This window comes from Corythoichthys intestinalis, chromosome 12 (assembly GCF_030265065.1).
Source record: "Corythoichthys intestinalis isolate RoL2023-P3 chromosome 12, ASM3026506v1, whole genome shotgun sequence".
NCBI lineage: Eukaryota > Metazoa > Chordata > Actinopteri > Syngnathiformes > Syngnathidae > Corythoichthys > Corythoichthys intestinalis.
The window spans coordinates 6,172,270-6,186,636 of NC_080406.1; the positions used below are offsets into that span (position 1 = coordinate 6,172,270).

Genomic DNA, 14,367 nt, shown 5'->3' on the forward strand with positions numbered 1-14,367 from the left:
ACCTACCTCCTTGAGACCAAACCCACGATCTTGAATATATCTTTTATCTATTTCAAGTTCTTCAAGGTTGTACAGACCAAACAAATTTTATCTTGACCCTCACATAAACTAATACAGTCTTTGCTGCATCACTATGCCCCACCCTTCTCTTATAACTATTTCTGGAATTCGACTGAGTAACTACAATGAAGTAAGAACAGCAAATTACGTCAAAATATCTCTCGGAATTTACTTCAGTACATCACTCATCAGCTTGTTTCAAAAGTATTTTTTGTCCCTGAAAGTATGATATCACAAAGAGACATTGCTAAACGCCTATAAGAAGTTGAACACACGTGCTATTTGTTTTGCATAGGGAGCGTCCTTAATATGGCTTTCTCATTGGTCCGTTCACTTGTTTACCCCGCCTTTTTAGTAAACGTGGCGTCTGATTGGCTGGGATTATTTCCCGAAGCAGGTGGCATGATGGCTTCTATTTATGAATATTCATTTGCTCGTTTGCCCACGCACGCGTGCTTGTGTCATGGTTAGAGAATGTGAGCTGAGTTGGTGCAATTAGAGATTGAACACTAATGTAAGTAACTTTAGAACTCTGTACAAAAGCTATTTTAGAGGGTGTTTATTTACTTACCGATACTTTTTTTCACAGTTCGGGAGCCCCTCCCCGGTTCATTTGTGCACTCGTGGGGGTACTCGCGGTCAACTGGATCTTATTACGCTTGAAGAACCGGACAAACAGGTCGAGCAGTTTATCTTCTCTATTTAAAGCGTGGTGCTAAAAAGCCGAACGTCAAACAACCATTTAGCGGGCAACCGAGCAACCTCGCCCGCCTCACAGCGCACTTTCGTCGGATTCGCAACCCGGAAATTAACGTTAACTTTTTCGGGGGTACTAGCTTAAAAGCTAAAATGATGCAACAAATCCCGGAGACGCCCGCTCAGAAGAATTCTCTTTTTAACGCCATGAATCGCTTCCTCGGGGCGGTGAACAACATGGACCAGACGGTCATGGTGCCCAGCCTGCTGCGGGACGTGCCGCTGGGCGACGACGCCGAGATGTGCGGTCACAAATCGGACGTGGACGAGGGAGACGCGGATATGTACAGCTACTACCAGCTGCTCAAGTCCATTCGGAGGGACATCGAATGGGGGCTGAGGGTCTCCCCCGTCGTCGAGGAGACGCCGCCCAGGCTCACTCGCATCAACTCCAACGCCTCCTTCGCTTCATCCGTGTCTTCAACTTCGTCAGACGAGGACTATGAAGAAGACGAGGACCTGCAGAAGCAGTTCCAGTACCACCTCGCCGGTCTCCAAGGAGTTCTGAGCAAGCTCACCATGCAGGCCAACTCCCTCACCAAGCGTTACAATCAGTCCATTGGACTCTAAACAGCAGACTTTGGCTTCTCGGGGCCATTTCTGGTCCTTTGAGGGCCACCACTGAACAAATGTTTGCCATATATTTGTGGGGCTTTTCCTCTTTAGGGTTTAGACTTGCAGCACCTAAAGTCCCATCATTGTTGTCATATTAACTCTAAAAGTGGCTGAAGTGAAGTTTAAAATGGATGAGAAAATGGCGGCATCCCTACTTATTACAGTGGGTGACGGTTAGGGAATGTATTGAAAGTGAATGAGACTCAATGCTTTGATAATTCCTTTTTTTTGTTGTTGTTTTTGCACTCGTGGGCGTTGAGTTTTTTGCTTGGAACTGCAGGTACAAACATATTTAAAAGCTTATTTAATGTAATTTATTACCTCAGGGCATGTATGAATGTTTCTAGCAAATGGAGAGGATGTGGTATGAATTGGCCATTTGAAAGTTATTTCATGTGCGCTTAGGATCGTGCAACTTCTTGTCTTTAATAATGAAAGGGAAGGAGGCAGTTGCTTCAACTGTCAGTGATTTCTCATGTCTCGCTTTGGTCAAAGAACTGGAATCATCTGATTGTTCGGCTCTCGAGAATGATGACGAATTCCACGAGATCGCTGTGAATGTTGGAAAATCTTTTGACTGTGCCTAAAAAGATGCATTTCTTTGCACCGTTTTTCTACTGATGTTTTATATGTGAGAATAAACTTTTGTATGAACTCAATATGTTTGTGACATTATTTTTTTCAGCTGATGGGTGATGTCTGCAGCTGATTTTGCAAGTTGATATACTTTTCCCCTCAAGCATTTTGATTATGAAAGACGATTGAAACACTCATTGTTTAAATGTGTACAACCCCAAGCAAAAAAGTATGGAATCACCAGTCTCGGCCACTCAGACTTTTTATCATGTAGCACAAACTCGGATTAAAAAGCTTGAAAAAATAATGACTTCGTTTAAAAGTGCAACTCTTTAGCATTCAGAAACACTAAAAGAAATGAATAAAAAACATTGTGGTGACCAGTAAATGTTACTTTTCTAGAGCAAGTGAAGGGAAATATATATGGAATGGAATCACTCCATTCTGAGGAAAAAAATATGGAATCATGAATCACGGTTCGGCTATATTCAACAATTTAGCAAAGCGCAGATGACGAGAAATTAGTCTTTTAATCTGCCGTTTAGCCACGCCTACCATTATAGGGCTCTAGCGTCCCCAACAGGTGGATGACGTCAGCGGGTGACTGGGCTCATCGGTTTTACTATTCAGCCCATTGAGGGGGAATTATTCAGAACGAGGAAAACGCGACGAATAGAGCCGCAAAATGTCATTGTTTCAGTCTCTCTACTCCAATGTTTTTACAGGATATTCTTTTTATCCAAGTATTTTTCCCCAATAGCTAAATAAATGGCTTGAGAAGGACCAGTCAGCCCGTCGAGGGGGAACTATTCACAACGAGGAAAACACGACGAAGAGAGCTGCAAAATGTAATTGTTTCTGTCTCTTCAATATTTTTACAGGATAATCTTTTTATCCAAGTATTTTCCCCAATTGCTAAATAAATGGCATGGTCATGACAAATAACAGTCTTGTGCTAAATGGAATATGAAATAATAAAAATGCACTTATTCAGGATGACATGGCAAAATTACTCCGTAATGGTCAAAATTGTCGACTTCACCTTTACTGTCGCACCTCCCGAACGATATTTTATGACACCTAAATCGGACATATGTCATTTCCCTTCCCCGGTTTCGGAGAATGTAAACAAACCAAGAGGCGTGACAGCTAGCCGACATGCTAACCCGAACCGAGTGATGTTTCAAAGTCTTCGAAGCGGAAAATCACACAAAACTAGCCCGGATTATTTGACATGACGACTGGGTTGTCGATTGTCTTCGCGGATCGGCAAACCGCCTGAGGGAGAGCAATTTACAGTTTGTTCCCCGGAGAAGGGCGGCTGCAGTTGTTGTGCAGCTAACGTGCAGCTAATGTGCATGAGGAGAGCTTTTTATATGCCTACCAATGATCAAACGTAAGCAGTCCTTTATTTAAAGAAAATTTGTAGTGTTTACTTTGTAATCGCTGTATTCGTATTTGACGTAATACAAAACAAGATGTTTACTCACTTCCTCGTAAGTTCAATGGTCCCACAGTAGTAGGTATTGTTTTGGTCAATATCCACGGTGAATGGGAACCTTTTGAAACTCCAAAAAGGCGCACACGCCTCTCCCTCATACAGCAAGATTTTTCTGCAGCCGTTTGGCTGGCATGATGCAAAAAAATAAACGTATTAATCCGCAAAATCAGCTGAATCCTTAGTCCTCATACACAAATACACAACAGTACCGCTGTTTAGTAAAGAGGACGCCTTCACCCGTAAATGTCACAGCACCCTCCTCCTCAATGCAAGACCGAAGCCGGAAGTCACTCATTTTCATGGCGCGGGATTAAAAAAACTAAATAAATATAGCGATCGCTTCCACACACATCCAAGCGGTCCATATCATTCAGGAGCATAAAATACCGCGTGTATTATGAAGTAAACATGCTTTTTCGTGTCACATGCACTTTAACAGTTTAGGCTCTGTGGCATGATGCATTGTCATCTTGGAAAATGACATATTTTCAATTGAAGGGATAAGAAAGCTGTCTAAAATTTCAATGTAAACTTTTGCATTTATTGAGGATTTAACCACAGCCATCTCCCCAGTGCCTTTGCCTGACATGCAGCCCCATATCATCAAGGACTGAGGGAATTTTGATGTTTTCTTCAGGCAGTCATCTTTGTAAATCTCACTGGAACAGCACCAAACAAAAGTTTCAGCATCATCACCTTGTCCAATGCAGATTCTTGACTATTGACAAGGTCTTGACAAGTTCCGCTGTGGGATCCCCAATTTGTCCAAATATCAAAATTGTCCGATATACACGTGTGATACATCATTGGAAAGCTTAAAATGTCAATTTTCTGGGGGAGGAAAATTTTTCAACAGGAGGGCATTTTTATAAAAATACATTTTTTAAACAGCAAAACCCTAACTGGAGGTTGGAGCACACGAGAGCAGAATTTAAGACACCATGATTTTAACGAGATATTATAGCGTACTTACCTTGTTTCAATCCAAAAAAATCCATGTAGATTGCATCATCGAGTGTCAAGACACAGATGTGAATGGCCACAGCTGGATCGATGCAGAAATTGCAGACATCAAGGAGTGATCGAGATTTTCATTTTCATATATTTAACCTTTTAAACGCTTTTTTCCTCCAATTTTTTGTTTGGATCGATGATCATCTAAAATATTGGGGAAAATGCAACAGTAACATAAAAAATAAGCGATAGTTATGAGGTAGATATCTGACTTTTTTTAAAGACACCATTTTTTTCATTGTGTCATAAATTGTTTAAAATATGTGAGTGAATTATTCTTTAAATTAGTTTTTTTTAAAAAAACGAAATATTAGACATCAATTAATGATTCTAAGCTAAAAATGACAGATTTAGAATAAATCATAGAATTACCTTCGTTTTATGGCTGGGTTGAAACAAAAGCGGTTGCGCGACGTCTGTAAACGGGGGTTTCCAGGGTAAAACTGACAAATTAAAAATAGTTCGGGGGCTTAACGGGCTTGAATCCGCTATGGCAGCAAATAGACATATTGTTCTGTCAAACACAACAGTTGTTTTGGCTTAAAATACAGCAGTTTCTTTTAAAGAGGAGTGCAAGAGCCGAAACTGCTTTTTCAGCCTTGTCTGTGTTTTCCGCCATATATATATGTATATATATTAGGGCTGTCAAAATTATCGCGTTAACGGGCAGTAATTAATTTTTTAAATTAATCACGTTAAAATATTTGACGCAATTAACGCACGTGCACCGCTCAGACAGATTTAAATGACAGTAGAGTGAAATGCCCACATGTTAATTGTGTTTTATGGAGTTTTGCCGCCCTCTGCTGGCGCTTGGGTGCGACTGATTTTATAAGCTTCAGCACCCATGAGCATTGTGTAAGTAATTATTGACATCAACAATGGCGGGCTACTAGTTTATTTTTTGATTGAAATTTTTACAAATTTTATTAAAACGAAAACATTAAGAGGGGTTTTAATATAAAATTTCTATAACTTGTACCAACATTTATCTTTTAAGAACTACAAGTCTTTCTATCCATGGATCGCTTTAACAGAATGTTAATAATGTGAATGCCATCTTGTTATTTTATTGTAATAAACAAATACAGTCCCTATGTACTGTATGTTGAATGTATATATCCATCTTGTGTCTTATCTTTCCATTCCAACAATAATTTACAGAAAAATATGGCATATTTTATAGATGGTTTGAATTGCGATTAATTGCGATTAATTACGATTAATTTATAAGCTGTAATTAACTCGATTAAAAATTTTAATCACTTGACAGCCCTAATATATATATGTATATATGTATATGTATATATATAAAACTTTTGGATAACCATTAGCAGTGGAATGGTTTGCGGTTCAAAGCCGAACCGTACGGTTCAACCTGTACTGTTCGCCCTGTATGGTTCAATACGTCTTTATGAACCGCACCTTTTCGGCTGGAAGCCCGTGAACCAAAATGAGTTTGACACCTCTAATTCAACACATAGCTAATGCAGTTGAAGCTTTCACAACAGAAACTAACAATTTCTAGCTATTACGATGAATTTCCTGCGGGAAAAATTGTTCTGAGCAAATCAAAAAGCAGCGGAGAAGCCTTCCGGGAGGCTACATTCCAGTTCGGCGCGAGACAAAACAGACAAAATAAAAACATGTTTTTGTTTTTCGGGAGCGCTGCGTCGGTTACGTCCCCATACTTTGAATTATTAATCACTTGAAACGACAGGCATTCAGCGACATCTTATCCGCGTCGTTAGCCACTTTGTCGTTCCATTTCTGTCGTCTTTCTAGTAGCAGAATATGTTTTTTATCGAGCTCATTGTTAACACGCTGACAGCCAGAAATGACTCTGGATCATTACCTCACTCATTCTCATGTCGTAATTATACCCATGAAAAGCGTGCCCAACCGGACGAGTGCATTCTCAAATGTCTGCACGTTATGGAATGTTAACAGCCACTTTGTACTAAATGCAGCAACACCTTTCAATAAAGAGAAAATGGAATTTCTGGAGAGGTTACGTGTGACTGCTTTTAGATTTTTGGTGACTTCCTATGAATTTTGGGGCATTTTTGGGTCACATATGCCCTTCTCAGTCAAAATGGATTGGATATCTAGTGCCGTCCAACTTAGACGGCCCAGCCTATACGCAGACTATGCAGCTACTTAGGGCCCCTGAACACTAGGGGGCCCCCAATCTGGCAATTGTTTAATTTATATTCTATTTTGTTTAATACAGTTTGCTTTATTTGACTTTTGTGAGTTTTGATACTTGATTACAAGCTTAAAAAATATAGGTTCTTCCTTAACTTCTTTCTTTCCTCTTTTAGAAAAAAGGTTGGGCGCTATCTACTGTAAGTACTGACAATCATTTGGGGTGACAAGTTTGAAGTATGCAGTGCAACACAATCTAATTAATATACAAAATATGGACGTATGGCTTGGATTGCATGTATGGGTTTCACAGTACACTGTGACGAAATGGTGGGCCAAAAATATGGGCCCCTTTGCATTATTTTGCTTCGGGCCCCCAAATGGCCTGGGCTGGCCCTGCGTCTAAGGCACGCTAAGATGAGCATTTGCGTTAAGTGATTCACATAATTAGGTACGCAAAAGTTGGATAGTTTTTGCCAAAAACCTACGGTTGCGCCAGAATTTCACAAAAAATCCCCATTCATTTCCAATGGGCATTTTTGAGTCTTTCTCTTCATTTGTCACTTCCTGTAGATTTGGAGGCATCTCGTACTTCCTGTTCAGTGCTGGCCAAAAGTATTGGCACTAGGGTTGTTCCGATCATGTTTTTTTGCTACCGATCCGATCGTTTTAGTTTGAGTATCTGCCGATCCCGATATTTCCCGATCCGATTGTTATTTTTGCTCCCGATTCAATTCCCATCATTCCCGATAAATTTTCCCGATCATATACATTTTGGCAATGCATTAAGAAAAAAATGAATAAAACTCGGACGAATACATACATTCAACGTACAGTACATAAGTACTGTATTTGTTTATTATGACAATAAATCCTCAAGATGGAGTTTACATTATTAACATTCTTTCTGTGAGAGGGATCCACGGACAGAAAGACTTGTGACTTTGTATATTGTGACTAAATATTGCCATCTAGTGTATTTGTTGAGCTTTCAGTAAATGATACTGTATCCATGCCCCAATGCATGATAGGAAGTGGAACCATGACTGTGCGTAGTGCTACCAATTGATATATCCTCTCTGCGTTGGCATATAAAATAAGGTGTTAAGAAAAAGATCATTTGCCCGTAGTCGCTACGCCGTCACCGCAACGCGGGAGTATAACTCAGGCTTTACGGACAAATCTTGTCCAAGGATCATATAAGCACAACATTATCAGCCCGAGACGTCGTGCAGCCATAATGAACTGGAAAGAAAACAATAAACCATGTCACAAAGCGACCACAAGAGTTCGCTGTTGGACAGCACAAAAAGTCTTGCTGTAAAACTTACCAAAAGGCAGAATACTTTCTGAGCGGGACATGTGCGTTAATTGCGTCAAATATTTTAACGTGATTAATTAAAAAAATTAATTACCGCGCGTTAATGCGATAATTTTGACAGCCCTAATATATTTTGATTAAATAGTTTTCTAATTGTATTTAACGTTACAGACAAAATGTCTTACATTCATCCAGAGTCTTTAGTTTTGGCTTAAAGTAAGGCTATCAAATTTATCGCGTAAACAGCGGTAATTATTTTTTTTAAGTAATCACGTTAAAATATTTAATGCAATTAACGCATGCACTGCACGACCCACTCACTCATTGTCGCGTTCAATCTATCATGGCGCCGTTTTACCTATATATAGAGCTAACAGGCAGCGTAAAATGAGTAGAGAGAATTTTGGCAGTCTTTGGAGCCTCTTTTTAATTGGCTAAAGCCTTTAAATCCCTCTTTCAGCAATTAGGTAATATCGTGGGAAGCAATGTGGGGAAAAACGGTAGTGGTTGATCTTTTCCTAAAGTTACTAAGTTTTCCCTAAGTTACTTCCCAACACAGAGAAGATCTATCAATCGGTGCCACTACGCACGGTCATGGTTGCACTTCCCATCATGCATTTGGGCATAACAGTTAAATGGCTACAGTATCATTTACTGAAAGCTCAACAAATACACTAGATGGCAATATTTAGTCACAATATACAAAGTCACATTTATCCTTTAAGAATTACAAGTCTTTCTGTCCGTGGATCCCTCTCACAGAAAGAATGTTTATAATGTAAATGCCATCTTGAGGCTTTATTGTCATAATAAACAACTACAGTACTTATGTACTGTATGTTGAATGTATATATTCGTCCGAGTTTTATTCCTTTTTTTCTTAATACATTGCCAAAATGTATATGATCGGGAAAAATTATCGGGAATGATTGGAATTGAATCGGGAGCAAAAAAAAAAGCAATCGGATCGGGAAATATCGGGATCGGCAGATACTCAAACTAAAACGATAGGGATCGGATCGGGAGCAAAAAAAACATGATCGGAACAACCCTAGTCGTAACCATTCATTAATGCACATGATAGTGTCGTGTCATAATTGTACAGGTCTTATGACGCCGCTGTCAAATCAAGTGTTACCTATTAACCCAAATAAATCAACAAATAAGCCGCACTGGACTATAAGCCGCAGGATTCAAAATGAGGGACAAAAGTAGTAGCTTATCGTCCGAAAATTATAGTACTCGAGTAATAATGATTTTGAAGTAACGCTACTCTTAAAGAGTTCAATTTTTGGATACTCTGATCATTCCCCTAGGTCCTGACATGTTGTTTCTCATCAGTTTAAGCAGCCACGTTGGCCTTCTCGCCTCTCGTCCAATCGACTGCCTGCCATCCGTCGTGTTCTCCCAATCTGTGTCTTTGTTGTGTGCCATTAGTCTTGTTGTACTTAGTTAATTGGTTTCTTTCAATCTGTGTCAGATCCTTTTGTGAGTTCCGTTGTGCCGATCGCCTTTGTCTAACGCTAATCCCTGGAAGCTTTTCATTTGAGACAGCTTTTTAGATACCTTGTTTGTGCGAGGGGCTTTTTTTGTATTTAAATGAGGCTTGTCAGTGTTGCCTGTAAATTGGAAGCGCCCGTCTTAAAGGTTGCACCAGTTCTAATCGGACTCAAAAGCTCGGCAAGTACATCAACTATGAATGAACTGTGTGCTTGGGCCGAAGTGATAACTATCCAACAGGAAATTGAATTGATTGCAAGTTGCAAAATAGAGTACGTACGTCGGAGTAGATTATTGTTTATTTGACCATAAATGGAGGTTATTATCAAAAGAAGAAATCTACCAAGTCGGTTAATCGGTAAAGGGAAAGCTAACACGTACAGTAGTACTATTGCCCAAAGTATTTTAAGCCTTTTGTACACGAATTATGATTTTTCTAGAAAAATATTGATGGGCTGACGAGAAGGGGGAAGGAACTTTTTGAGGATGGCAAATATTTCATGATGATATAATAATTCATCAATTCTTTGGACATTGATGCGATATTTCCCACATGAATTTTGTTATTTACATCTGTAGCACTGCAATGCATGCTCGGAGGCAAGTTGGACGATAACAGTGTTGACAGCAGGTGGCAGTAGAGGTTGACTGTCTCCCCCAAGGGAGCAGTGATGGCCAAATGAAGCTTCTTGAAGCAATAAGCAATTAAGCTTTCAACCAATTGCCTGCAAAGCTTCATGGTGGTTCATTTGGTCTGATGATAGTCTTATGATGCCACTGTCAGAGAAGGTGTTATTGGTTAATATCCCATAATACAGTGGGGAAAACTGCAGCTTATAGTCCAGTGCGGTTATCTATTAACAAATTCCATCTAAAGTCAAATTTTGTGGGTGGTGCGATTTGTAGTCTGAAAATTACGGTAATGGCAACACTTTAATCGACAGCAGCGTCATAACACTGCCATAAGACCGTCATAATTATGACATGACACTATCATGGGCATAAATGAATTCTTATGACAGTCTTATGGCGCCACTTTTAAATACAGTGTGACTAAATACCATAACTAGCAATAAATGAAACAACTGGAACAGTAACTGAAGAAATTATTCGTTTTATGGCGCCACTGTCAAATACAGTGCTACTAAATACCATATAAATAGCAATTAATGAAACAACTGGAACAGTAACTGAAGAAATAATGAGCACAGAACATTAATTTTGATTGTTATTTACACCTGTAGCACTGCACTGCATGCTAGGAGGCATGTTGGACAACAACAGTCTTGACAGCAGGTGGCAGCAGAGGTTGACTGTCTCCCCAAAGGGAGCAGTGATGACCAAATGAAGCTTCTTGAAGCGATGAAGCTTTCCACCCAAATGGTCCAAAGCTTCATGGTGGTTCATTTGGTCTTATGAAAGTCTTATGGCCCCGCTGTCAAATACAGTGTTGCTAAATACCATAACTTGTAATTAATGAAACAACTGGAAAAGTAACTGAAGAAATCATTATCACAGAACATGAATTTTGATTGCTATTTACATCTGCAGCGTTGCAATGCATGCCAGGAGGCATGTTGGACAACAACAGTCTTGACAGCTGGTGGCAGCAGAGGTTGACTGTCTCCCTGAAAGGAGCAGTGATGACCAAATGAAGCTTTTTGAAGCAATGAAGCTTTGCAGCCAATTGAATCAAAGCTTCGTGGTTCATTAGGTCTTATGACAGTCTGATAGCGCCACTGTCAAATACAGTGTTACTAAATACCATAACTAGCAATTAATGAAACAACTGGGACAGTAACTGAAGCAATAATTAGCACAGAACGTGAATTTTGATTGCTATTTACACCTGTGGCACTACTATGCATGCTAGGAAGCATTTTGGATGACAACAGTGTTGACAGCAGGTGGCAGCAGAGGTTGACTGTCTCCCCCAAGGGAGCAGTGATGACCAAATGAAGCTTTGCATTCAAATGGTCCAAAGCTTCATGGTGGTTCATTTGGTCTTATGACAGTCTTATGGCACTGCTGTCAAATACAGTGTTACTAAATACCATAACTTGTAATTAATGAAACAACTGGAAAAGTAACTGAAGAAATAATTATGACAGAATATGAATTTTGATTGCTATTTACATCTGCAGCGTTGCAATGCATGCTAGGAGGCATGTTGGACAACAACAGTCTTGACAGCTGGTGGCACCAGAGGTTGATTGTCTCCCTTAAAGGAGCAGTGATGACCAAATGAAGCTTCTTGAAGCAATGAAGCTTTGCAGCCAATTGGTTCATGGTGTTTCATTTGGTCTTATGACAGTCTTATGAGGCCGCTGTCAAATAAAGTGTTGTCATTTAATATCTTTTGGTTTAAATATCCCACAGTAAGGACAGCTGCGGCTTATAGTCCAGTGCGGTTTATCATCCGAAAATTACGCTAAGTAATTTAAAATAGAATAAAGGAATAACTGGTGAATCATTTTATGGGCAAAAATCCATTACTTAAATAGTAATTAAAAAAAGAAAGCCACATAGCCGTGTGTTGGAATCACTATCGATAGCCAAAAAATGGTTTCGGTGCAACACTAGTTCTATAACAGTTTCACATCAACTCCAGTGTTTCTTTTTGGCCTAACTAGACCGACAACAGCATTTACTTAGATAAGATCGGAACTTTCATCGTGTTGCTACTTTCCAAAAACCTCCGAATAAAGGCGAAGCTAAGGTTGCGACACATCCATTGTCATACTGATGCAGCACATCAAACAACAAATAATGCCTCTAAATGCCTTTAAGAAACATTAGTTGTTGATCCAGACCCTCATGAGGGGGCAAATAGGCGTTTTTAGCAGACACGCCCTGTGTGTGACATTTTATACGCATCTCTAATTCGCAATGTTTTTACTCACAGATGCCACCGTTTGCAACAAAGGTCACTCACATTGCTGCATTTGACTGTAAACGAGTTACCTTGCTTTTCAATCATCGGCATGTAGAGAAGACTACATCATGCAGGCATCATGTCATTTTTTTGGCAAAAGGCACAGAGAGGTATTTATAGACAGGCTTGCGTGCATCGAAACTTGATGCAGCTCTTCTGAAAACACGCGCAGGGTGACAGCAGTCATTTTTTTGGGTGCATGAATTATCATTTTTTAAATTACAATATAGACATTTATTTTGTGGCCCTCATTTGACATTCAATTGTAGTATTAGTGTTGCCCGCAACTATTTTGTGATGGCTAATAAAAATAAATGAAGATTTTAAGTAAACAGACATTTTTGGGATTTTTTCCCCCAATATTAATAACTATAAAAAGAATTCATTAAAAAAATAGCCCCCCACCCCCAAATAGCTATGAGAAATAAAAATTACAATTAAAAAATTGCATTAAATATGAATTCAAAAAGTGTGGCCCTTGTGTACTTTGCTTCAGGAATTCTATTTTATTTTATTTCTAATTAAAAAAAATAAATAAATCTCTTGTGACCTCACATAGCTGAACTCATTGTCTGCCATTGACAGCAATAGACATGCATTGCATCCGATGCATTTTAACTGGTAGGGCTATTTAAATAGTCATGATTAAAAAAACACACACACAAAAAAAGAGGAATTAAATAATATTTTTTTTTAAAAATCCTAAATAATATTTAAAAAATAATAACACAAAAGAAAATTAAAAAAAATTAACAAATTGTCATGAAAAAAACAAAAACAAAAAACAAAAAAAAAAAGTTTTTTGCACTGGGGATTTTTGTTGTTTTTTTTCCCGGATTTTTACCCCAATAGTAATAACTACAAAGTATTTATTTAAAAAAAAAAAAGACCCCCCCCCCCCCCCAAAAAAATAGCCATGCGTAATTAAAAATACAATTTGAAAATTTTGAATTAAGCGCCCTTGTGTGTTTTGCTTCGGGAATTATATTTATTGTGTTTTTGATAAATCTCGTGTGACCTTACATAGCTTAACTCGTTGTCTGCCATTGACAGCAATAGATGGGGCTAATGGGGCTATTTAAATTGTCATGGAAAAACAAAAACGGAAATAAAAAAAAAAATGCCACGAGGAATAAAAAATTAAAAAAGAAACCCTATTAATATTTCAAAAAATGAAAAATAAAATGTCATAAAAAACACAAAATATTTATTTTGCGCTGTGGATTTTTTGTTTTTTGTTTGTGAGCTCACATAGCTTAACTCATTGTCTGCAATTGACTTCAATAGATGTCCAATCCATTTTAACAGGTAGGTTTATACAAATAGTCATGAAAACAAACAACAACAACAAAAACGCAAATTAAAGCCACGAGGTAAAATACATTTAAAATACTAATGTGTCAAAAAATAAAAACGGAATAAATTTGGAAAAAATGAGAAAACCAAATTCATATCAGTGTAGTTTGTGCTAGGATTTATTATTTTTATTATTTCAATTTTTGTTTGCTTTGTCACCTTACATAGGTTAACTCATTGGCTGCCATTGACAGCAGTAGACGTTCAATCCATTTCAACTGGAAGGGTTATTTCATAGTCATGAATTTAATAAAAGGAAGCAAAAACACAAATAAAAAAAGCTATAAGGAACAAAAAATACAATCCAAAATAAAATAACTACATTTTAATAAATTTGAAAAAAAGAAAAACATAAACAAATAATTGTACTGTTTTTTAAATTTATTTTAAATTTTTTTTTTTTTTAAATAATTTGTTTGTTTTGTGACCTCACAAAGCGTACGGATTGGACGTCTATTGCCAAAATTAATTAATAACTACGCAAAACATACTCTATGATCTAGGCTGGCAGTTAATACGTCAAGCTAAAAAAATTTTTTTAAATACAAATCCACTGTACGAGGTTAAAAAAACTCAAAAATTTCG

The 14,367-nt window shown here is 38.2% G+C and overlaps 1 protein-coding gene across 1 annotated transcript; it reads left to right on the plus strand.

The window, feature by feature from the left end:
• The first annotated feature begins 422 nt into the window (after nt 1–422).
• LOC130927096 (mid1-interacting protein 1-B-like) lies at nt 423–2,085 on the plus strand. The gene is made up of 2 exons (XM_057852644.1): nt 423–574; nt 650–2,085. Exon 2 carries the CDS (start codon nt 910–912, stop codon nt 1,384–1,386), a length of 477 nt encoding a protein of 158 aa, XP_057708627.1. The 5' UTR covers nt 423–574; nt 650–909; the 3' UTR covers nt 1,387–2,085.
• The last annotated feature ends 12,282 nt before the right edge of the window (nt 2,086–14,367 follow it).